Source organism: Pseudophryne corroboree, chromosome 6 (genome assembly GCF_028390025.1).
Source record: "Pseudophryne corroboree isolate aPseCor3 chromosome 6, aPseCor3.hap2, whole genome shotgun sequence".
In the NCBI taxonomy this organism is placed as follows: Eukaryota; Metazoa; Chordata; class Amphibia; order Anura; family Myobatrachidae; genus Pseudophryne; species Pseudophryne corroboree.
Genome location: NC_086449.1, coordinates 387,694,009 through 387,720,768, shown reverse-complemented (window position 1 = coordinate 387,720,768; position 26,760 = coordinate 387,694,009). Strand labels below are relative to the sequence as shown.

Below are 26,760 nucleotides of genomic sequence, written 5' to 3'. Positions count from 1 at the left end.
TCCCGGAGGAGAAAGCCAGGGAGTTGTCTTCTCTAGTCAGAGACCTCCTAAAACCAAAACAGGTATCGGTGCATCACTGCACGCGGGTCCTGGGAAAGATGGTAGCTTCTTACGAAGCAATTCCATTCGGCAGGTTCCATGCCAGAATTTTTCAGTGGGACCTGTTGGACAAGTGGTCCGGATCGCATCTTCAGATGCATCGTTTAATAACCCTGTCTCCACGAACCAGGGTGTCTCTTCTGTGGTGGCTGCACAGTGCTCATCTTCTGGAGGGCCGCAGATTCGGCATACTGGACTGGGTCCTGGTGACCACGGATGCCAGCCTACGAGGCTGGGGGGCAGCCACAAAGGGAAGAAATTTCCAAGGACTATGGTCAAGTCAGGAGACTGCCCTTCACATAAATATTCTGGAACTAAGGGCCATTTACAATGCCCTAAGTCAAGCAAAATCCCTGCTCCTACACCAGCCGGTGCTGATCCTGTCAGACAACATCCCGGCAGTCGCCCATGTGAATCGACAGGGTGGCACAAGAAGCAGGACGGCGATGGCAGAAGCCACAAAAATTCTCCGATGGGCGGAGAATCATGTACTAGCACTGTCAGCAGTGTTCATCCCGGGAGTGGACAACTGGGAAGCAGACTTTCTCAGCAGGCACGACCTCCACCCGGGAGAGTGGGGACTTCATCCAGAAGTCTTCCAAATGATTGTAAATCAGTGGGGTCGTCCACAGGTGGACATGATGGCGTCGCGCCTAAACAAAAAAACTAGAGAAGTATTGCGCCAGGTCAAGAGACCCACAGGCGATAGCTGTGGACGCTCTAGTGACACTGTGGGTGTACCGGTCAGTTTATGTGTTCCCTCCTCTACCTCTCATACCAAAGGTATTGAGAATAATAAGAAAGCGAGGAGTAAACACAATTCTCGTGGTTCCGGATTGGCCGAGAAGAGCGTGGTACCCGGAACTTCAAGAGATGATCTCAGAGGACTCGTGGTCTCTGCCGCTCAGACAGGACCTGCTGCAGCAGGGCCCCTGTCTGTTCCAAGACTTACCGCGGCTGCGTTTGACGGCATGGCGGTTGAACGCCGGATCCTGAAGGAAAAGGGCATTCCGGAGGAAGTCATTCCTACGCTTATTAAAGCCAGGAAAGATGTTACGGCAAAGCATTATCACCGCATATGGCGGAAATATGTTGCATGGTGCGAGGCCAAAAAGGCCCCAACAGAGGAATTTCAACTAGGTCGATTTCTGCATTTCCTGCAAGCAGGAGTGAATATGGGCCTAAAACTGGGCTCCATTAAGGTACAGATCTCGGCTCTGTCAATTTTCTTTCAAAAAGAACTAGCTTCAGTACCTGAAGTTCAGACATTTGTGAAAGGAGTGCTGCATATTTAGCCCCCATTTGTGCCTCCTGTGGCACCTTGGGATCTCAACGTGATGTTGAGTTTCTTAAAATCACATTGGTTTGAGCCACTAAAAACCGTGGATCTGAAATATCTCACGTGGAAAGTGGTCATGTTATTGGCCTTGGCTTCAGCCAGGCGAGTGTCAGAGTTGGCGGCTTTATCATGTAAAAGCCCTTATCATGTAAAAGCCCAGGGGTCTCTGCTTTACAACTTTGCCGAGCTGCTACTTGGTCAGGGGCAAACACGTTTGCAAAATTCTATAAATTTGATACCCTGGCTGAGGAGGACCTGGAGTTCTCTCATTCGGTGCTGCAGAGTCATCCGCACTCTCCCGCCCGTTTGGGAGCTTTGGTATAATCCCCATGGTCCTTACGGAGTTCCCAGCATCCACTAGGACGTCAGAGAAAATAAGAATTTACTCACCGGTAATTCTATTTCTCGTAGTCCGTAGTGGATGCTGGGCGCCCATCCCAAGTGCGGTTTATCTGCAATACTTGTACATAGTTATTGTTAACTAAATCGGGTTATTGTTGAGCCATCTGTTGAGAGGCTCTATTGTTTTCATACTGTTAACTGTGTTTCATATCACGAGTTGTACGGTGTGATTGGTGTGGCTGGTATGAGTCTTACCCGGGATTCAAAATCCTTCCTTATTGTGTACGCTCGTCCGGGCACAGTACCTAACTGAGGCTTGGAGGAGGGTCATAGTGGGAGGAGCCAGTGCACACCAGGTAGTCTAAGATCTTTCTAGAGTGCCCAGCCTCCTTCGGAGCCCACTATTCCCCATGGTCCTTACGGAGTTCCCAGCATCCACTACGGACTACGAGAAATAGAATTACCGGTGAGTAAATTCTTATTTTAACAATAAATCCTTTTCCTCGAAGTGTCCGTCTCCCTGGGCACAGTTCCTGTAACTGGAGTCTGGAGAAGGGGCATAGAGGGAGGAGCCAGTTCACACCCCTTTGAAAGTCTTAAAGTGCCCATGTCTCCTGCGGATCCCGTCTATACCCCATGGTTCTTGAAGTGACCCCAGCATCCTCTAGGACGTATGAGAAAAGGATTTACCGGTAGGTATTAAAATCCTATTTTTAATTACCTACCGGTAAATCCTTTTCTAGTAGTCCATAGAGGATGCTGGGCGCCTGCCAAGCACTTTGTGATCCTGCAGTGGTTACTTAGTTCAGTACTGCTTAGTTCTTGGTTTAGTACTGTTGTTACTTGGTTAAGTAATCTTGTTCAACCGTTGCTGATGTTTCAAGCTATTTAGCTTGGTTTGCCTTGCATGTGTGAGCTGGTGTGAATCTCACCACTATCTGTATCAAATTTTTCTTTCGAAGTTGTCAGTCTCCTCGGGCACAGTTTCTAGACCGAGTCTGGTAGGAGGGCATAGAGGGCGCAGCCAGCCCACACTCTCAAACTCTTAAAGTGCCAGTGGCTCCTAGTGGACCCGTCAATACTCCTGGTACTAATGTGGACCCCAGCATCCTCTATGGACTACGAGAAAAGGATTTACCGGTAGGTAATTAAAATCCTATTATATTTTAGCCAAAGTGCACCAAATTATGGAAAATACCTTCTCTGAAAAACTCCACGGGGGGGTATTCAATTAGATGCGCTAGTTTTTCTCCCCCAAAAAAGACTGATAGCGCTGTTTTTGACTTATGGTCATTAACAGGCAATCCAATTATAGCTTGTTTTTTTCGAGCAAAAAATGTCCCGTTTCTGGACAGTAACACATGGTCTCCGGAACAAGTTTCCGATCCCATATGATATTGCGGCTCCAAGGGTTACCTATCGCGGAATATGCTTCAGGTGCCTAAGGCACCCGACGCATAATTCCCGATAAGTGCCGGGTATCGGGACTAATTGAGTAGCCACGGTGAATCAATTAGCTGCAGTAAATTACCACAGTTAATTGAATATCCCCCATGTTTCATATATTTTGGATAATCCCGTACTTATAGTTTTGTGTTTTTGTTTTTATGGCAGAATAGGTTCCTTTTTTGTGTAATGTGTTCCATTTTTTTTTTTTCTTTCCTTACTGTAGGGGATGGAGATGACAGCAGACCAGGAATGAGGGGAGGACATCAGATGGTCATTGATGTACAATCTGGTAAATAGATTCGGACATGCTATTGTGACTTTAAATAGGGAATGTGTGGTGTATCTTTAAAAATAATGAGTCCTCCTTCCATACGAGTATGGCATTTGAATGACCCAACTGCTATTTCTGGGGGCTGCTGCTTTGCAGTCCGTGCCTCATTATGTGCTATATGAAAGCACACTATAGTGTAGTGCTTTATACAGTGTGTGCCCCAGTGGAGCTTATAAATATATATACCCTACCCCACATGAACACTAGGACTCATATTTTTTGTCAGGTGCCAATTTACCTACCTACCAGTATATTTTTGGAGTGTGGGAAGAATCCCAAACAAGCACGGGAAGAATATACAAACTGTTAGGGCCATGTTGGGTATCGAACCCAAAAGACCTCAGTGCTGTTAACAGTAATGCTAACCATTACACCATCCATGCTGCTTATATAACTGCTGAGACGTGGGACTTGTGCTGCTATCTTTCATAACATGACTATTATTGGATTGCGGGGATAGGTTCACATAGGGACACAATTCTGCAAACGTATGAAGCTATAAAAGTGTGTGGGAGGAAAAAACAATTTAATGTTAGTAACCAGAATCCGAACATACACGAAGTTCAGGCTGAAAAAGCAAGCATTCTCTCTTTATCTGGATTGTTTGAAGATTGCCAGCATCAAGGCTGTGACACGATTTGTCCATAATTAAAGTGATCAATTTGACCTGCCCCATTAATAGTTGTAATGCATGTTTTTCATCTGGGTAAGGGACATCTGTTAAATATACTGTATGAATATGTTCCTTAAAGATTAAAAATCTTAATGTGTGCGATTTTGAAGACCACTTGACCAACTATGGAGAGAACAGGATTGCAGATCATTGTGCTACAGACCCAGCACCTGATCTAAACCCTGATTGTGACAGACTATAAGCATGGTTAGACATTGTTTACAGTTGTTTTCCAACCTCGCTAATGGGCCACAACCCTTAGATCAGAAGTGGCACCGAGTACTGGACAGTTGGCTCTTTCATAATAGGCTGCATTAAAGATAATCTTATTTATGAGCACCTTTCCAAGTCTAAGTAAAATTTGCATGAAAAGTCATGAACTAGTCATGAACTAGATATCAATTTTATAATTGTTAAAAAAAGGGATCTTCATACAGGTTTGCAAACATATTTTTGGATTACAGTTGGTATTTACTTATATCTGTAATGGGATGGTTTTAATTTGGTGAAATGTAAAAACTTGCAATGTGAAATGCTGTTTTTTGGTTTTTAACACTGCAACCAGAAAAGCTAAAATAAACAGCCACTCATTCTCTCGCACACCCTTACTTAGGAGGGTATTCCATTAGTGCCGTTTTCTTTTTCATCCACTAGGGGTCACTGGAGTACTCTTGGGATATGGACGGCTTAGCAGAAACAAAGGCACTGAATATTTCTCTATCGTCCTTGTGGATGCTGGGGTTCCTGAAAGGACCATGGGGAATAGCGGCTCCGCAGGAGACAGGGCACAAAAAGTAAAGCTTTCCGATCAGGTGGTGTGCACTGGCTCCTCCCCCTATGACCCTCCTCCAGACTCCAGTTAGATTTTTGTGCCCGGCCGAGAAGGGTGCAATCTAGGTGGCTCTCCTAAAGAGCTGCTTAGAGAAAGTTTAGCTTAGGTTTTTTATTTTACAGTGAGTCCTGCTGGCAACAGGATCACTGCAACGAGGGACAGAGGGGAGAAGAAGTGAACTCACCTGCGTGCAGGATGGATTGGCTTCTTGGCTACTGGACATCAGCTCCAGAGGGACGATCACAGGTACAGCCTGGATGGTCACCGGAGCCGCGCCGCCGGCCCCCTTGCAGATGCTGAAGTAAGAAGAGGTCCAGAATCGGCGGCTGAAGACTCCTGCAGTCTTCTAAAGGTAGCGCACAGCACTGCAGCTGTGCGCCATTTTCCTCTCAGCACACTTCACACGGCAGTCACTGAGGGTGCAGGGCGCTGGGAGGGGGGCGCCCTGGGAGGCAAATGAAAACCTTTTTTGGCGAAAAATACCTCACATATAGCCCCCAGAGGCTATATGGAGATATTTAACCCCTGCCAAGATTCACTAAATAGCGGGAGACGAGCCCGCCGAAAAAGGGGCGGGGCCTATCTCCTCAGCACACAGCGCCATTTTCTCTCACAGAAAGCCTGGAGAGAAGGCTCCCAGGCTCTCCCCTGCACTGCACTACAGAAACAGGGTTAAAACAGAGAGGGGGGGCACTGATTTTGGCGATATTGAGATATATATAAAGATGCTATAAGGGAAAACACTTATATAAGGTTGTCCCTATATAATTATAGCGTTTTGGTGTGTGCTGGCAAACTCTCCCTCTGTCTCCCCAAAGGGCTAGTGTGGGTCCTGTCCTCTGTCAGAGCATTCCCGGTGTGTGTGCTGTGTGTCGGTACGTGTGTGTCGACATGTATGAGGACGATGTTGGTGAGGAGGCGGAGAAATTGCCTGTAATGGTGATGTCACTCTCTAGGGAGTCGACACCGGAATGGATGGCTTATTTAGGGAATTACGTGAGAATGTCAACACGCTGCAAGGTCGGTTGACGACGTGAGACGGCCGAAAAACTATTAGTACCGGTCCAGGCGTCTCAGAAACACCGTCAGGGGCGTTAAAAACGCCCATTTACCTCAGTCGGTCGACACAGACACGGACACTGAATTCAGTGTCGACGGTGAATAAACAAACGTATTTCTCATTAGGGCCACACGTTAAGGGCAATGAAGGAGGTGTTGCATATTTCTGATACTACAAGTACCACAAAAAAGGGTATTATGTGGGAGTGAAAAAACTACCTGTAGTTTTTCCTGAATCAGATAAAATAAAATGAAGTGTGTGATGATGCGTGGGGTTACCCCGATAGCAAATATTGGCGTTATACCCTTTCCCGCCAGAAATTAGGGCGCGTTGGGAAACACCCCTTAGGGTGATAAGGCGCTCACACGCTTATCAAGTGGCGTTACCGTCTCCAGATACGGCCGCCCTCAAGGAGCCAGCTGATAGGAAGCTGGAAAGATATCCTAAAAAGTATATACACACATACGGTGGTTATACTGCGACCAGCGATCGCCATCAGCCTGGAGATGCAGTGCTGGGTTGGCTTGGTCGGATTCCCTGACTGAAAATATTTTATTCATATAGAGCATTTAATAGGATGCATTCTATATATATGTACGTGAGATGCACAGAGGGATATTTGCTCTCTGGCATCAAGATAAGTACGTTGTCCATATCACCCAGAAGATGTCATGGACACGACAGTGGTCAGGTGATACAGATCCCATACGGCACATGGAAGTATTGCCGTATAAAGGGAAGGAGTTAGTTGGGGTCGGTCCATCGGACCTGGGGACCACGGCAACAGCTGGGAAATCCAACCTTTTTACCCCAAGTTACATCTCAGCTGAAAAAGACACCGTCTTTTCAGCCTCAATCCTTCCTTTCCCATGAGGGCATGCAGGCAAAAGGCCAGTCATATCTGCCCAGACATAGAGGTAAGGGAAGTAGACTGCAGCAGGCAGCCCCTTCCCAGGAAAAGAAGCCCTCCACCGCGTCTACAAGTCCTCAGCATGACGCTGGGGCCGTGCAAGCGGACTCAAGGTGGGGGGGTAGTCTCAAGAGTCTCAGCGCGCAGTGGGATCACTCGCAGGTTGACCCCTAGATAGTACAAGTATTATCCCAGGGGTACAGATTGGAGAGTCGAGACATCTTCTCCTCGCAGGTTTCTGAAGTCTGCTTTACCAACGGCTCCCTCCGACAGGGAGGCAGCATTGGAAACAATTCACAAGCTGTATATCCAGCAGGTGATAATCAAAGTACCCCTCCTACAACAAGGAAAAGGGTATTATTTTTCCACACTATATTGTGGTACTGAAGCCAGACGGCTTGGTGAGACATAGTCTAAACTGAAATCTTTGAACACTTACATAAAAGGTTCAAATCGAGATGGAGTCACTCAGAACAGTGATAGCGAACCGGAAAAAAGGGGACTATATGGTGTCCCTGGACATCAAGGATTACCTCCATGTCCAAATTTGCCCTTCTCAACAAGGGTACCTCTGGTTCGTGGTACAGAACTGTCAATATCAGTTTCAGACGATGCCGTTTGAATTATCCACGGCACCCCGGGCCTTTTACCAAGGTAATGGCCGAAAAGATGTTTATTCAAAGAAAAAAGGCATCTAAATTATCCCTTACTTGGACGATATCCTGGAAAGGGCAAGTTCCAGAGAACAGTTGGAGGTCGGAAGAGCACTATCTAAAGTAGTTCTACGACAGCACGACTGGATTCTAAATATTCCAAGAATCGCAGCTGTTTTCCGACGATACGTCTGCTGTTCCTAGGAATGATTCTGGGCATAGTCCAGAAAAAGGTGTTCCTCCGGGAGGAAAAAGCCAAGGAGTTATTCGACCTAGTCAGAAACCTCCTAAAACCAGGCCAAGTATCAGTGCATCAATGCACAGGAGTCCTGGGAAAAATGGTGGCTTCTTACGAAGCGATTCCATTCGGCAGATCTCAGGGGATTTGCTGGACGAATGGTCCGGATCGCATTTTCAGATGCATCAGCGGATAATCCTGTCTCCAAGGACAAGGGTGTCTCTTCTGTGGGGGCTGCAGAGTGCTCATCTTTTAGAGGGCAGCACACTCAGCATTCAGGACTGTGTTCTGGGGACCACGGATACCAGCCTGAGAGGCTGGGGAGTAGTCACACAGGGAAAAAATTTCCAAGGAAGTGTGGTCAAGTCTGGAGACTTCTCTCCACATGAATATACTGGAGCTAAGGGCAATTTACAATGCTCTGAGCCTAGGAAGACTCCTGCTTCAAAGTCAACCGGTGCTGATCCAGTAGGACATCATCATGGCGGTCGCCCACGTTATCAGACGGGGCGACACAAGAAGCAGGAGGGCAATGACAGCAAGGATTCTTCGCTGGGCGGAAAATCATGTGATAACACTGTCAGCAGTGTTCATTCCGGGAGTGGGCAACTGGGAAGATTTCCTCAGCATAAATGAATTCCACCCGGAAAAGTGGAAACTTATTCTGGAAGTTTCCACATGATTGTAAACCGTTGGGAAAGACCAAAGGTGGTTATGATGGCGTCCCACCTGAAGCGCCAGGTCAAGAGACACTCAGGCAATAGCTGGGACGCTCTGGTAACACCGTCGGTGTACCAGTCGGTGTATGTGTTCCATCCTCTGCTTTTCATACCCAATGTATTGAAAATGATAGGAAGGAGAGGAGTAAGAACTATACTCGTGGCTCCGGTTTGGCCAAGAAGGACTTGGTTCCCGGAACTTCAAGAGATACTAAGAAGGGTCTTGATTCGGCAAGAACCGTGTCTGTTCCGGGACTTACCGCAGCTGCGTTGACGCCAAGGCGGGTGAACGCCGGATCCTAAGGGAAAGAGGCATTCCGGAAGAGGTCATCCCTACCCTGGTCAGAGCCAGGAAGGAGGTGACCGCACAACATTATCACCACTTAGGTGAAAATATGTGCCAGGGTGTGAGTCCAGGAAGGCTCCACGGAAGAATTTCAACTAGGTTAATTTCTACATTTCCTGCAAACAGGAGTGTCTATGGGTCTCAAATTGGGTCCATTAAGGTTCAAATTTCGGCCTGTTGATTTTCTTCCAGAAAGAAATTGGCTTCAGTTCCTGAAGTCCAGAAGTTGTTAAGGGAGTACTGCATATACAGCCCCTTTGATGTCTCCAGTGGCACTGGGCGATCTCAACGTAGTTTTGGGATTCCTAAAAAATCACATTGGTTTAAACAACTCAAATCTGTGGATTTGATATATCTCACATGGAAAATGACCATGCTGTTGGTCCTGGCCTCGGCCAGGCGAGTGTCAGAATTGGCGGCTTTATCTCACAAAGCCATATCTGATTGTCCATTCGGACAGAGCAAAGCTGCGGACTCGTCCCCAGTTTCTCCTTAAGGTGGTGTCAGCGTTTCACCTGAACCAGCTTATTGTGGTACCTGCGGCTACTAGGGACTTGGAGGACTCCAAGTTGCTGGATGTTATCAGGGCCCTGAAAATATAGTTTCCAGGTTGGCTGGAGTCAGGAAATCTGACTTGCTGTTTATCCTGTATGCACCCAACAATGCTGGGTGCTTCTGCTTCTAAGCAGTCGATTGCTCGTGGGATTGGTAGCACAATTCAACTTGCACATTCTGTGGCAGGCCTGCCACAGTCTAAATCTGTTAAGGCCCATTCCACAAGGAAGGTGGGCTCATCTTGGGCGGCTGCCCGAGGGGTCTCGGCATTACAACTTTGCCGAGCAGCTACGTGGTCGGGGGAGAACACGTTTGTAAAATTCTACAAATTTGATACCCTGGCAAAAGAGGACCTGGAGTTCTCTCATTCGGTGCTGCAGAGTCATCCGCACTCTCCCGCCCGTTTGGGAGCTTTGGTATAATCCCCATGGTCCTTTCAGGAACCCCAGCATCCACAAGGACGATAGAGAAAATAAGAATTTACTTACCGATAATTCTATTTCTCGGAGTCCGTAGTGGATGCTGGGCGCCCATCCCAAGTGCGGATTATCTGCAATACTTGTACATAGTTATTGCTAACTAAATCGGGTTATTGTTGTTGTGAGCCATCTTTTCAGAGGCTCCGCTGTTATCATACTGTTAACTGGGTTCAGATCACAGGTTGTACAGTGTGATTGGTGTGGCTGGTATGAGTCTTACCCGGGATTCAAAATTCCTCCCTTATTGTGTACGCTCGTCCGGGCACAGTACCTAACTGGAGTCTGGAGGAGGGTCATAGGGGGAGGAGCCAGTGCACACCACCTGATCGGAAAGCTTTACTTTTTGTGCCCTGTCTCCTGCGGAGCCGCTATTCCCCATGGTCCTTTCAGGAACCCCAGCATCCACTACGGACTCCGAGAAATAGAATTATCGGTAAGTAAATTCTTATTTTAAATTTAGAACTCTCCACCCCTCCATATCCCAGAGTACCTCAGTGTACGACCTCAGTGTTTTTTCTGTGCTAACAGCACTAACAATGGCTTGTGGGAAGTTCCCACACTTTGTGGAAGATTTTATTAATTTTTCATTTTTACTTTTAACTTTTTACAATAGCACATCCCTTCCCAGTTTCTGGAAAAACATGGGTCCGGGATAGTGCCGCTGCACGGGCAGCGCATGGCGTGTCGGTCCTCACAAAGAGCACCCTCACAGCCACAGGCAGCCCACTGTCTCCTGCAACAGCTGGACGGAGCTTACACATAGAAGCCCCGTCTCAGCCATGACCTGGAGAGCTGGACGGAGCTTACACATAGAAGCTCCATCGCAGCCATGACCGGAAGATACAGAGCTCTCTACAACAAGGTAGGCTGGGGAAACGGGGCGGTCAGCGCAGGCTACCTCCCCGCTGTGTGGGTCAGTATTGTAATGCCGCTCCCGCCGCTCATACATCCGCCAGCCACACGCTCCGTCCGGCAGCCCCAGCCGCTCCGTCCGGCCGCCCATCACCGTCCACCCGCAGACGCTCCGTCAGTTGCCAGCGCTGAGAGGGTGACAACGTGCCGCTCAGGCGACCTCCGCTGCTCGGCTAGAAAGCCTCCCTGCAAGTCTTCCCGGGCTCCCCGCTGAGACACAGCGTTACAGGGAGTACGGGGGGAAGGGGGGTGGGGGTGGAATCTGGCGGATTACAGCGGCAAGGGTATGTAAAGGGATACATATATAAACAGCAGGCACAGTTTATGTATATGAACTATATATATTAATATTGGATGTGTATGGTGGCCTGCCTGTGATTATGACCTGTGATTTACACTGTATAATAGGCTATTGAGCCTATATTACTGACGGTGATTATCACTGTATAATCGGCTATTGAGCCTATATTAATGACAGTGATTTTCACTGTATAATAGGCTATTGAGCCTATATTAACACTGGAGGCATGTATTGTAACATGCCCTGTGATTTTCACTGTATAAAAGGCTATTGAGCCTATATTAACACCTGTGATATTGAGTCTATATTAACACTGGAGGCATGTATTGTAACCTGTCCTGTGAGTTTCACTGTATAATAGGCTATTGAGCCTATATATATTCACACTAGAGCATGTGTTGTACTCTGCCTGTGATTATCACTGTATAATAGGCTATATTAACACTGAAGCAATTGTAACTTGTTCTGTGATTATCAGGGTCAGCATGGCATGGGGGCCATTTTAAACATGCTTCCTGTTTCCAGTTTGTAATTCCGGAACATTCCTGCCCTACATCTCTACGCCACCGGAGGCGCAGGGGTGTTAGTGGGAATTTTGGTTCAGGTTTCACATAGGCTGGCCATGTGAACTGCATTTCAGCCATAAATAAATAGATATATATTACACACCTTAAGATAATTTTACTAAGTCGTGCAAGTGTCTGTCTGTTGCCTATGGTGTTGTCTGTCTGCATAAGGAGTAAGGCTCCAGCGCAGACTAAAAATACTTTTAAACATTGTCTAGACATAAATCTACCACATGTTCACTATGTTTTGTAGGTTTTCAGGATCCCAGATCCTATGTTAAGCATTGGCAATTCAAATTGACGCTGCTCGACAGGAGCGGTAAGATCAGAGTCTCAAAAGTTACTCCGCCAATTTTTACGGAGGGTGTTAATTTAACTGATCTTATAATTTACACATTTCTTCTATGTTGCAGACCTGACAATTCTATGTCAAACCTCACAGCGCTAAATACGAGTGAGGAGGGCACATTAGACAGTCAGGGAGGTTTTGACAACCATACATTGCTAATGACCAGTGAGTCAGTCTCTGTAATTTACAGAGAATAAGGAGCCTCTAACATTTCATCCGTCGTATTTGCTAAACGACGGATCTTTAAGGGGTTTCTTACTTAGGATATCTTACTAAGATTTAAGACTATTTACCCGTTTCCACACAGTGACTTCTACATTGGAGAATTCTCCATTGGGGAATTCGTCGGTGCCAAACCTTATAAAGACCCAAGATACATTTCGGTCACTAGGGCGCTCAGTGTATGGAAACAATGACACTTTATATTTATCATTCATGAGAAGCTGCTGAGTATCTCGGTACAGCGTCTGCTGCCACCTGTTACCTTGCTTCTCGTTTCTCATCGTCGCTAGTTCAGCATTACAAGACCAGAAGTTGTTTGGTCCTAAATTTGACAAAATTGCCTCCTCCGATATTAGAAATACTCGGGTCCGGCGGTTAAAGCCTTTAGACTTCAGTCTATTCAAGACTGTGGTACAAAAAGCAGTCACGCCTTGTAACGCCAGGGCGCTAAAGTCACAACAAGCCAGTGGCTTGACGGGATCTCAGCCTATCTCGCATTTCCAATTGTGGAAACGCGCCTTTACACGTTACATTGGCCGGGTTTCCAGCCATCCACTCAAAATAAGGCATTTTGCCAGGTTGCCATTCAGTCTCTGCGGGTTTCAGCAGGTCTTATTTCCTTAAAAGACAAGACTGCCTCGGTCGCTTGATCTCCAGAATGCGTATTTACCCATTCCGGTTTGGTCACCTCATCACAGGTTCTTAAGGTTTGCAATACGCCACTACCATTAACCGTTTCAGGTTCTACCGGTTGCCCTCTTGTCAGTGCCTCGGGTATTCACCAAAGTGATGTTTGTGATGATACCTCATCTCAGATCCCTGGCAGTGACAATCGTTCCATTCTAAGACGATCTACTCATAAGAGCTCTGTTTCAACAGATGCTCCTCCTACTTGCGCTGCTAACATACACCACGGTTGCAGTGTCAAGTTCAACGATTTCAATTCCTAGGTATGATTACACATACGGTAACTCAAAGATTTAGCTACTACACCAGAAAGTACAAATTATACGCCATCTGGTACAAATTAGTGCTCAAGAACACTATCGGTACATTGGTGTATTCGTCTATTAGAAACAATGATGGCCTTTCGAGGCGCTTCAGGTCGGAGGTTTTCACTCGCGGTTCCCACAGGGGGGCGAGGGTGTCTCTACTCTGGGCGAGAGTCTCAAAGGTTGGGGAGTTGTAGTTTCAAACAGGGTTTCTAAACGGATCACGACTGATTGCTGTCTATAATGTCCTGGAACTCCGTGCAATTTACTATGCACTACATACATGCTTCGAACTCAGACTGTCCAAGTGCAGTCACACAACGCGACGGCAGTCGCAGGCCCAACAAACAGGGAGGAACGAGAAGCCGCATGGCAATGCGGGAAGTAGCTCGATTCCTCAATTGCCCAGGATACCACAAGGTGATATTGTTGACTGGGTTCATTCCGGGAGTGGACATCTGTTAGACAGATGATCTCAGCCGTTGGGGTTTTTCATCCAGGAGACTGGGCATTAAATCCAGAGGTGTTTCACATGTTGGTCCCCAGGTGGGGTTACCCTCAGGTGGACAGGATGGCATCTCGCAACAATTACAAACGCTCAGTATGTGTCCAGAACGACAGATCCCAAGGGCAGTGGCGGTGGATGCTCTCACATTCGCGTGGTCGTACAGCCTCGTGTATCTGGTTCCACCGTTTTCCGCTGCTCTCTCCGTTGCTAAAACGGATCATAAGACAGTTCGTCACAGTCATACTAGTGATATCTCATGGGTTTCGGAGAGCTTGCTTCTCGCATCTCCAAGGAATACTCGCACACGATCCTTGGCCGCTCATACTACGTCCAACCTGTTACAACAGGGACTGTTCTTTTACCCCTATTTACCGCGGCTGCGGTTGACGGGGTGGTTGTTGAGACCGTCCTCTTAAGGAAAGAAAGAGGGCATTACAGTATCGGTTATACCAACCATGTTACGAGCTAGGAAGCCGGTTACGGCAGCTCATTATTACAGAATTTGGCGTGCCTATATAGGTTGGTGTGAAGCTCGGAAGTTTCCGACATCATCTTTTAAGTTACCCGTATTCTGTTATTTTACAGACGGTGTGGGATGGAGAACTGCGTTTATCTACACTGAGGGTGCAGGTATCTGTGTTGTCAATTTATTTTCAACGACGATTGGCTCTGTTGCCGTCGGTACACACCTTTCTACGGGGTGTCCTCAGAGTGCAGCCTCCATTTATCCCACCTACAGCGCCATGCGACTTGAAGCTGGGTTCAGATTTCTTACAGTTTTCATGTTTTGAACCCTTACAACAAGTGGGAATTAAGTTTCTCACTTGGAAAACGTTTTTTCTTCTAGCCTTAGCTTCGGCAAGGCGTTTTTCAAATTTGGGGGCCTTGTATTGCAAGCCACCGTATTTGGGTTTCCTGATGACAGAGCGGAACTTCGGACGAATTCCGATTTCTTACCAAAGCTAGTGTCATTTTTCACATCAATAAACCAATAGTGGTTCCTGTGTTGACAGCACAGTCTAGAATTCTGAATGTGGTACGCGCATTACGCGTTTATATGTCCCGAACGTCTACAGTTCGTAATACGGATACGTTGTTTGTTCTCTATGATGCTGCCAAGTGGGGTTAGCCAGCTTCTCAGCAGACATTATCCAATTGGATAAAACTGACTACACGTCAGGCTTACATTAAGGCTAAGTTACAGTCGCCTACGTCAGTAATAGCTCATTCCACAGGTTCTGTGGGAACGTCATGACCAGCTGGTCGTGGAGCTTCTATGACGCGGCTACATGGTCTTCAGTGCACACGTTTGTGCGCGTTTACAAGTTTGAAACGTTTGCGGCATCAGCATCTAGCTTTGGCCGCCTACTGTTACAGGTGTCAAACAGCTCTCCCGCCCACGAGGGAAGCTTTGGTACGTCCCAAGAGTACTCCAGTGACCCCTAGTGGATGAAAAAGAAAATAGGATTTTGGTACTTACCAGGTAAATCCTTTTCTTTGAATCCATAGGGGGCACTGGACGCCCACCCAGAGCAGTTTTACCTGGGTTGTATTAAGCTCAGAGGAGCTTATGGTAACACATTTTCACCGATTTGGTTCAAATTATAAAGGTTTATCGGTTATGGTGTCAACTGTTTAGTTGTCAGTAACGTTATGTGTCAACTTTGTTGTTGTCCGTTATGTTATAGGAATTCTCCATTGTCAACCTCTCTATAGTTCCTGTTCGCTCAGTAAAAAACACTGAGGTCGTACACTGAGGTACTCTGGGATATGGAGGGGTGGAGAGTTCTAAATTTAAATATTCAGTGCCTTTGTTTCTGCTAAGCCGTCCATATCCCAAGAGTACTCCAGTGCCCCCTATGGATTCAAAGAAAAGGATTTACCTGGTAAGTACCAAAATCCTATTTTTTTTTTGCCTAGGTGAAAAAACTTCACTTTTCTTTTTTTTTTTTTTTTTTTTTTAGGGCGAACGGAAATTGGCCCTATGCAAATAGCCAGCCCCGTTTTCTGCCTAGGCAAAACATTCTGCAGGGGAGAAAAACGTGTGAATTGGCGCAAATCCCTATGGATTCGCCCCTGCGCTGATGAAAACCTGGGCCGTTTTCGACGATTTTGAGGCATTTTTCACCAGTGCCTTTTCACTAAAAAAAGAAGTGAAAGGGCATTGGCAAAAATGCCTTGAAAACGTCTCGCAATTGAATACTCAGGGGGGTAAATTCGATAGCTCTGGAATCGTTGGAGCTAATTGAATACCTCCCTTAGGGGTATATTCAATAAGAGTCCGATCCATTCCGACTTACATTTGTCGGCATGGATCCGACAAGCCCTATTCAATAGGGTGGCCAAATCTGACTGTCTGATTTGGCCGTTTCTTCCCGTCTGTGCTGATATCAGTAGCTCCCCTTGTGTGAGATCATAGGGAGCTACTGGAGACAGCCACACAGCCGCATTCAGTGCCAGCCGGGGAGCACTGCCGGGAGAGAGGTGCCTGGCCAGGGGTACGTCAGAGAGGAGAGGAGCCGTGTCTTCCAGCATCCGCGGGTCTAGCTGCCCCCACCAGTAAGCACATTCACTCCCTCCCTCGCCCTGCTCCCCCGTCTCCTCACCTCATTACGACTTTTTTAAAAGCTGGATTGAGATTGTCTGAAACGGCCTAATCCTGTCTGATTTGGCCTTATTTCCGAGAAAAGCACGTGGGTCTGCGGCTATTCCGCCAATCCACGAGTTTTTCCGACTAGTCAGGAAAAAAACTGCCTCTAATGAATAAGTCAAAACCCCTTCCGACCTAAATCTGTCGGAAGCTACCGTCTTTCTGACAAGACGGCAGCTTCGTACACTTAATGAATATACCCCTAAGTGGAGATCTGTAGTTTTGGGAGCATATGCCCTTATGTTCTGTCATGAGTTTGAAAATGGTCGAAATGAAATGGTATGCTCTTCCACAGCAAGTGACCTGCTCAATTCCCTGCCTGAACCCTCTAACACCTTCTCTTCCTTTGATCCTACAAATGAAGATGAAGTATCTGCACTCTTTTCATCTGCCTACTCTAATACCTCTCCCCTTGACTCTATACCCTCACAAATTAGTAAAGCTCTGTCTACTGTGCTCATCCCAACCTTAACGAAAATCTGTAATCTCTCCCTGTCTACTGGTATCTTTCCTTCTCTATACAAGCATGCAGTGATTACTCCCATTCTGAAAAAACAAAACTCTGACCCGAACTCTCTCACAAACTACCATCCAATCTCTCAGTTCCCATTCCCCTCCAAGCTACTGGAGAGACTTGCCTACACTCTCCTCACACACTTTCTTAACTCACACAGCCTACTGGACCCACTTCAGTCAGGATTTCGTGCCCAACACTCCACAGAGACAGCACTGACTAAGGTAGTGAATGATTTGGTCACTGCTAAATCTAAAGGACATTACTCTCTCTACTTATTCTCCTTGACCTCTCTGCTGCTTTTGACACTGTTGACCACTCTCTTCTCATACAAACACTACAATCCCTAGGTATTCAGGACACAGCCCTTTCTTGGTTCTCATCCTACCTATCTAATAGCTCCTTCAGTGTTCGTTTCTCTGATTCCACCTCTCCTTCGCTACCTCTCTGTTGGAGTACCGCAAGGCTCAGTCCTAGGTCCTCTGCTTTTCTCTATCTATACCACATCTCTTGGCAAACTAATCAACTCTTTCGGATTTCAGTACCATCTGTATGCGGATGATACTCAAATCTACCTATCCTCCCCTGATTTATCACCATCTGTATTGGGCCGTGTCACTGAATGCCTTTCTGCCATTTCATCTTGGATGACATCTCGCCACCTCAAACTTAATATTTCCAAAACAGAATTAATTATATTTCCACCGGCCAATAGTAGTTTCCAACCTGATATCTCTATCACTGTTGAGAACTCTGCAATCACCCCTACCCCACAAGCTCGCTGCCTAGGTGTCATTCTTGACTCTGAACTGTCCTTTGTTACCCACATTCAATCTGTCTCAAGATCATGTTACATACATCTAAGAAACATATCCAAAATACGCCCTTATCTTACACAAGACACAGCAAAAACTCTAATCCATGCTCTCATTATCTCCCGCATTGATTATTGTAATAGTCTCCTGACCGATCTTCCCAAACATAGGCTCTCACCACTACAATCCATTTTGAATGCAGCTGCGAGGCTAATCTTCCTTGCCAGACGTTCATCGTCTGCGGATCCGCTCTGTCAGTCCCTCCATTGGTTACCGGTATTCTACCGTATTAAATATAAAATACTTTTACTCACATACAAGGCTATTAACCAAACTGCACCAACATACATCTCTTCACTCATCTCAAAATATCTCCCTACCCGACCTCTCCGCTCTGCACAAGATCTACGTCTCTCATCCACACGCATTACTTGTTCACACTCAAAATTACAGGACTTTATCCGGGCTTCACCCACTCTGTGGAATGCCCTCCCACGCACAGTAAGACTCGCCTCTAGTCTCCAAACCTTTAAATGTTCCCTGAAAACTCACCTCTTCAGACAAGCCTATCAAATTCCAGACCCACCCACATTACCCTCAGTGCTTCCCTATCTAATTACATCCTCTGTAGAGTATTCATAACATCACATATCTTGTCTTTCTTTAGTCTCACACCCTCCTGACACTTGGATAATTTTGTGGGGTATCATCATACAACCCATTAAGAACCTAGCAATCTGGTGGACCATTATGCAATAGGTAGCATCTATCCTTGTGTATCTATGCCTATTTCCCTATAGATTGTAAGCTTGTGAGCAGGGCCTTCCTACCTCTGTCTGTCTGTTTTTACCCAGTTTTGTTCTATTATTGTTCTAATTGTAAAGCGCACCAGGAGCCATTGGCACTTTAAGAGTTTGGGGGTGTGGGCTGCCTCCTCCATCTATGCCCCTCCTACAAGACTCTGTTTAGAAAATGTGCCCAGAGGAGCCGGTCACAGCTAGGGGAGCTCTCCAGCGTTTCCCTAGAAAAGTTTTATTTAGAGTTTACTATTTAACAGGGAGGCTGCTGGCAACAGCCTCCCTGCTTCGTGGGACTAAGGGGGGGAAGGGAGTAGTGTCCGCCCTGCGGGGTCTGAGCCACTTACTCCGCTGACAGGACACTGAGCTCCTGATGGGTATCTCTCGCCCCAGCAGCATGCCGCCACCCCCTTACAGAGCTGAAGAATCTGTGGCGAGTGAGACACCGACCCCCTCCCCCCTAGCAAGTGGGGGGTCGGTGTGAAGATGGCGGCAGCAGGGTAGGAGCGCAGTATTAACTGCGCTCTGGGAGGCTCAGCGGTACATGGTGCGGCGTTGTGAGGGGCGCCCTGAGCCAGCGCTGCACCCTACACTGGTCCCAAAGCCTGTCGGGGTCCTCGGATCTCAGCCAGCATAATCAGTGGAAGAGCGGGAAGACAGCGCCATTTTGGGGGCGGAGCTTTTTAGAGCAGACCCAGCAGCGTTCAGCGCCATTTTCCTGCCTGCACAGCGCTGATCAGGAGAAACAGGTCCCTCCACAGCAACTCCAGCTATCTGTAAACAGTACCAAGGGGTTGTAGAAGGGAGGGGCTGCAATACGACTGTGTATCCTATTAAGGTGCACAGTCAGCGCTGACAAGGGGTCTCCCTTTGGTTAGAAGCGCTGTGTGTGTGCGTTAGCTCCAATCTCTGTGTCTCTCTTGCCATTCTTGGGAGGGGGAACTCTGTCTGCCCTCCCCTGTGTGTGTGGAGTATTTTGTGGTCTCCTTTAGTTATGTCCAGGGACACTGTGTCATATGCTGCAGAGGATATGTCCTCCCAGGATGATCCCATTCCGTGTAATCAGGATAGCACTGGTTTAGCACAGATTCTAGCAAGGGAACCCGTGTGGTTTTCCGCTATCAAATCTTGGATTTCTCAGATTTCTGAGAGGGTTGCAAGTAATGAATCTGCAACCCAGGTATTACAGAACTCTGACAGTATGGCCCGATTCTGGTACCTCAGGATGCTCCGCTATATACCCCCACAAACGTGCGCTTGTTCATGTCATGCAAGATGACACGAATACAGATTCTGACAACACAGACTGTAATGAGGATGTGTTGCGGGGGTCTGCATCTCTTGCAAAGGGGGTGCAATTGTTGATAGAGGCTATCAGGGATGTGTTGAATATTAATGATACCACACCTGAGCAGGTTGAGGAGGCTTTTTTCACTGAAAATGAGAGAGCCTCGCTAACCTTCCCTGCGTCAAAGGAATGAAATGCTATGTTTGAGAAAGCATGGGAAAACCCTGAGAAAAAATTCCAGATCCCTAAAAGGGTCCAGGTGGCGTTCCCTTTCCCTGAGGAGGATAGAAAAAAATGGGACAACCCGCCAATTGTTGACTCATCTGTGTCCAGGCTCTCAAAAAAGGTGGTTTTACCTGTTCCGGGATCTACCGCCTTAAAGGAGCCGGCTGATCGTAAAATTGATAATACACTTAAATCAATGTACACCGCTTCGGGGGCCATATTACTGCCCACTATTGCTAGTGCATGGATTGTAAAAGATATAGTAAAGTGGTCAGGCACCTTACTTGGGGATTTGGATACGATGGATAAGGGTGATCTTGAATTGTTTTTGCGTAACATTCATGATTCAGCAGGTTTAATGGTAGAATCCATGAAAGACCTGGGTTCCATGGCTGCGGGAATCTCTTCCATGTCTGTTTCAGCTCGTCGGGGATTGTGGCTGCGCCAGTGGTCGGCCGATGCGGAATTCAGGAAAAGTGTGGAGTCCCTACCCTACACAGGTCAGGCTCTCTTTGGGGAAGCTTTGGATGCGTGGATATCAATGGCTACAGCGGGTAAGTCTCCGTTTCTTCCCTCAGCTGCACCTGCTCCGAAGAAATCCTTCTCTTCATCAGCATCACAGTCCTTTCGGCCTACAAGCCTAGAAAGGCCAAACCGTCCAATACCTTCTTTAGGGGAGGTCGAGTTAAATCCAAGAAACCTGCTGCTGCAGTTTCACAGGAACAAAAGCCTGTTTCAGGTACGCCAAAGTCCTCCGCATGACGGTGGACTGCGCGGCCTGGAGGTGGGGCCAGTGGGAGCGAGACTCGGACAGTTCAGTCACGTCTGGGTATCGTCCGGCCTGGATCCCTGGTTGATATTGTGTCCCAGGCATACAGGCTGGAATTTCAGAATCTCCCTCCTCACCGATTTCTCAAATCAGGCTTGCCAGTTCTACTGGCAGACAGAACTGTCCTACAAGAGGCTGTCCAGAAGTTGGTGGAGGCACAGGTCATTGTGCCACTTCCTCCTCATTTGCAAACCACAGGTTACTATTCAAACCTTTTCGTGGTACCAAAACCGGATGGTTCGGTCAGGCCCATTCTGAACCTAAAATCACTGAATCCCTTTCTAAAGGAGTTAAAGTTCAAAATGGAGTATCTCCGGGCGGTGATATCAAGTTTGGAAGAGGGGGAATTCCTGGTATCCCTGGATATCAAGGATGCGTACCTCCACATTCTGATTTGGCTGCCGCATCAGGCTTATCTCCGTTTCGCATTACTGGACTAACATTTCCAGTTCCAGGCCCTGCCATTCGGCCTCTCAACAGCACCGAGGGTGTTCACCACGGTGATGTCAGAGAAGATGATTCTCCTCCGCAAACAACGGGTGAACATCATTCCATGTCTGGACGATCTGCTGATAAAGTCTTCGTCGAAGGAGAAGCTCCACGGTTGGATTCTGAACCTTCCAAAATCACATTTGGAACCAACCCAGAGGTTGTCTTTTCTGGGGATGATCCTCGACACAGAAGTGCAGAGGGTGTTTCTTCCGCAGGAAAAGGCGTTGGTGATACAAACAGTGGTCCGGGATGTCCTGAAGCCAGCCCGGGTGTTCATTAATGCATTCACCTTTTGGGAAAGATAGTGGCCTCTTACGAGGCTCTCCAGTACGGGAGGTTCCATGCTCGGGCCTTCCAACTGAATCTCCTGGACAAGTGGTCAGGATCTCATCTCCACATGCACCAGAGAAATCGTCTGTCGCCAAAGGCCAGGATTTTACTCCTCTGGTGGCTCCTGTTGCCTCACCTTCTGGAGGGCCGCAGGTTCGGGATTTCGGACTGGGTCCTTCTAACCACGGATGCAAGCCTTCGGGGCTGGGGTGCAGTCACTCAAGGGGAAACCTTCCAAGGAAGGTGGTCAAGTCTGGAAACCAGCCTGCCGATCAACCTCCTGGGACTAAGAGCCGTCTACAACGGTCTTCTTCAGGCGGCCCATCTTCTAAGAGATCGGTCCATTCAAGTACAGTCAGACAGTGTAACGACGGTGGCTTACATAAACCGACAGGGCGGAACGTAGAGCAGAGCGGCAATGTCAGAGGTGACAAGAATCATCCTCTGGGCAGAAAGACACGCGTTGGCGCTGTCAGCAATCTTCATTCTGGGAGTAGACAACTGGGAAGCAGACTTCCTCAGCAGACACGATCTCCATCCAGGGTAGTGGGGTCTCCATCCGGAGGTGTTCAAGTAAATAACAGAACTTTTGGGGTTACCCCAAATAGATATGGTGACCTCTCGTCTAAACAAGAAGCTTTGACGCTATTGTTCCAGGTCGAGGGACCCACAAGCAGTGCCAGTGGAAGGTCTGGTGTCTCCGTGGGTGTTCCAGTCGGTGTACGTGTTTCCACCACTTCCACTCATTCCAAGAGTTCTAAAGCTCGTACGGAGAACAAGAGTTCAAGCGATCCTCATTACTTCAGACTGGCCAAGGCGGGCTTGGTACGTGGACCTTCTGAATCTCTTGCAGGAAGAGCAGAGGCCTCTTCCTCTTCGGGAGGACCTACCGCAACAGGGGCCATTCGCCTATCAAGACTTACCGCGGCTACGTTTGACTGCATGGAAGTTGAGCGCCTGATACTTGCTCAGAATGGCATTCCGAAGAAGTTCATTCCTACCCTGATACAGGCTAGGAAAGGGGTAACGTGTAAACATTACCATCGTATTTGGAAGAAATATGTCTTTGTGTGAGTCTAAGAAGTTTCCTACGGTGGAGTTTCAACTGGGACGTTTCCTCCTCTTCCTGCAAGCAGGTGTGGATATGGGCCTGAGGTTGGGATCTGTGAAGGTCCAGATTTCGTCCCTGTCCATTTTCTTCCAGAAACAATTGGCTGCTTTCCCTGAGGTTCAGACGTTTTTGAAGGGAGTTCTGCACATTCAACCTCCTACGGCGCCTTGGGACCTTAACGTGGTGTTGCAGTTTTTCCAGTCAGACTGGTTTGAGCCTCTACAGGAGGTTGAGGTCAAATTTCTTACATGGAAGGCTGTCACGTTGTTGGCCTTAGCTTCTGCTAGACGGGTGTCAGAATTGGGGGGCTTTGTCTTGTAAAAGCCCTTACTTGATCTTCCACGAAGGTAGAGCTGAGCTCCGGGCACGTCAGCAGTTTCTTTCAAAGGTCGTGTCGGCATTTCATATCAAACAACCTATTGTGGTGCCAGTGGCTACTGACTCCTCAATTTCGTCAAAGTCCTTGGATGTTGTGAGGGCTTTGAGAATCTGTGAAGACTGCTCGTCACAGGAAATCGTACACTGTTTGTCCTGTATGATCCCAAGAAAATTGGGTGTCCTGCTTCAAAGCTATATTTCGCTGGATTAGATTCACTATCCAGCATGCTTATTTTACGGCAGGATTGCCGTGTCCAAAATCTGTTAAGGCCCACTACTCGTAAATTGAGGTCTTCCTGGGCGGTTGCCCGGGGTGTCTCTGCGTTACAAGACTTGAGTCTGGTAGGAGGGGCATAAAGGGAGGAGCCAGCCCACACTCTCAAACTCTTAAAGTGCCAATGGCTCCTGGTGGACTCGTCTATACCCCACGGTACTAATGTGGACCCTAGCATCTTCTACGGACTACGAGAAAAGAATTTACCAGTAGGTAACCAAAATCCTATTTTTGCTCAACTGCTAACAAATTTGCTGTTACGATCAGGTCTGAATTACCCCCTTAGACCTTATGCATTACTTCAGAGTGTTTAAGGATAATCATTTAGTAACGCATTTTTGTTGTGTTTTATTTATTAGGCACTACAAAGTGTTCACTATGCCATACATGGTGTAGTAGACTATAAAATGCTCTAAAAAGAAATGGGATTCTTGACAGTCCTTGAAAAATTAAAACTATGGCTGTACATACTGTTTAATTTAAATCTCATGAGACCAGTAAAAACTGCAAAGAGTTACTTTTATATGCAGCATTCAAAATGTTATACAGGTTGAGTATCCCTTATCCAAAATGCTTGGGACCAGAGGTATTTTGGATATCAGATTTTTCCGTATTCTGGAATAATTGCATACCATAATGAGATATCATGGTGATGGGACCTAAATATAAGCACAGAATGCATTTATGTTACATATACACCTTATACACACAGCCTGAAGGTAATTTTAGACAATATTTTTTATAACTTTGTGCATTAAACAAAGTGTGTCTACATTTACACAATTCATTTATGTTTCATATACACCTTATACACACAGCCTGAAGGTCATTTAATACAATATTTTTAATAACTTTGTGTATTAAACAAAGTTTGTGTACATTGAGCCATCAAAAAACAAAGGTTTCACTATCTCACTCTCACTCAAAAAAGTCCGTATTTCGGAATATTCCGTATTTCGGAATATTTGGATATGGGATACTCAACCTGTATTATATTTTTAGTGGTTGCTCACAGTTCCTGTCAAGTACAAGCTATGCAAATCCTATCTACATAAACTGAAAAGCCCAAATATGCATTGAAAGTAGTTTTAATTTATCTTTTCTGTTTTTATTTCCTGACATAAGCACACAATGATTATTTCTTGTCTGGTCTCCATGAAATCTTTTAGGACAGATTTATTAAAATCTGCTCTGTAGCTGTGGTTAAGTTAAAATAATGCCTAAATTTGCAGAGTGATCATTTTGAATTATAACATGAATGTATTCAAATCCAGACGCCGGTACAGAGCTTGCGATAAAGCCTTGTCCTGGGGAATCCCTTTCCCTGCTGTAATGCTAGTTTATTCACATTTGTAATAGACAGTCTGCTACTGCATATGCGCTGCTTCAAAGAACATAAAAGAAGTGTCTTGTTTTGAAGTTCTTTTTACCCTTTGACCTGTCAATAGAGCGATGCCTCACGCTGGACTATGTTCTAGGCAGCCAGGAGAGCAGAGCAGACACAGGACAGGGGGCATTACACTCTAAGGAGGCGCAGGCTGCACATTGTTCAGGGCAGCCGCTCCCCTTGCACTTCCTACCCGCCAGTTCCGGATGGACAGCGTATCCCCGACATCTGCCATGTAAGTGTGTAAAACGCAGGGAGGGAGTTGAAGAGCTCTCTCCGTCTCTCTCTGAAGTAAAAAACACAGCCTTCTCGCAAATGCAGAAGTGAGCCTGGATAACGCTGTTCTGAACTGGCGTTATCACTAAACTCACTTCCAATATTTTTTTACAATTGGAGGTGAATAAATTTGTGCAGATCACATTTCCCATTGCAATTATGGGAAATGTGATCTGCTTTCTAAAAAAAATGTGCTACTTAGGGTTTGAAAGAGAATTTTGCAAATTTTCCTCTATTTCCTCTTTAGTACATTAAGGTGAAACTAAAGTATTGTGAAAAGGGTGTGGAAACACTAGTTTTCTCAATATTTTAGTAAAAAATTGTTAATAATTAGAACCCTTAGGTGCATTTTTTTCACCATCCGCAACTGAGGATGCATATGTGATGAGATAAAATCACCCCAGTCTGCAATGAGATAATTGATTACATTCCATGGATGTATCAATTATCGCATGCAGGGACAGAGCTTGCAAGAAAGCTCTGTCCCTGCGATGCCACTCCACAGCCGCCTTGGGGTACTTTTTCACAAACAATACCCAGACTAATGGCTGCGCATGCATTGCTGACACCGCTGACCAAATACTTACTGGGGGATCAGTGCTCTGGTGCGCTCCTCTGACTAATGTCATGTGATTGCCGGCTTCATGCACTGTGACCCGGTCATCTGATGCTGTAAACTGCTATAAATGCCGCTCTACAGCAGATGACCGGGGTCACAGTGCAGGAGCATGAGAAGAGCACCGATCACTGGGGACTGTAAGTATCCCTTATTCAAACTGCTTGGGACCAGAAGTATTTTGCATATCAGATTTTTCCATATTTTGGAATAATTGCATACCATAATGAGATCATGGCGATATCCAAGTCTAAGCACAGAATGCATTTATGTTTCATATGCACTTTATACACACAGCCTGAAGGTCATTTTAGCCAATATTTTTTATAACTTTGTGCATTAAACAGTGTGTCTACAGTCACACAATTCATTTATGTTTCATATACACCTTATACACACAGCCTGAAGGTCATTTAATACAATATTTTTAATTTACTTTGTGTATTAAACAAAGTTTGTGTACATAGAACCATCAAAAAACAAAGGTTTCACTATCTCACTCAAAGTCCGTATCTCGGAATATTCCGTATTTCGGAATATTTGGATATGGGATACTCAACCTGTGTGTGTGTGTGTGTGTGTGTGTATATATATGTATATGTGTATATATATATATATATATATATATATATATATATACACCAGTCTGCCCGCGTTGTGGATCTTGGGGGGGCTGATCCAACCTCCTATATGGTTAATGGCTTGCATCCCCGCTGTCAGAACGTTGGCTCCTTAGGCACTGTTACACATACCCCCAGGGTTGTGCACACATTGGCAGCATGCCGCCACCCCTAACGGATGGTGAAGGTGCGGTGAGTACCAACACCGTGGTCCCGGTTATTGGGTTCCGGTTGACAGTGGCGGCATAAGGATGCGGCGGGCACCTGGATGCAGTCTGCGGTG

At 46.6% G+C, this 26,760-nt stretch overlaps 1 protein-coding gene across 2 annotated transcripts in view; it reads left to right on the top strand.

The window, feature by feature from the left end:
- Nucleotides 1-26,760, top strand: part of MKLN1 (muskelin 1) — a 322,757-nt gene that overhangs the window by 171,650 nt on the left and 124,347 nt on the right. For both annotated transcript variants that reach the window (XM_063926768.1, XM_063926769.1), the window contains one exon: nucleotides 3,453-3,518. In XM_063926768.1, the coding sequence (XP_063782838.1) occupies nucleotides 3,453-3,518 (66 nt within the window). The remainder of the gene's footprint in view (nucleotides 1-3,452; nucleotides 3,519-26,760) is intronic.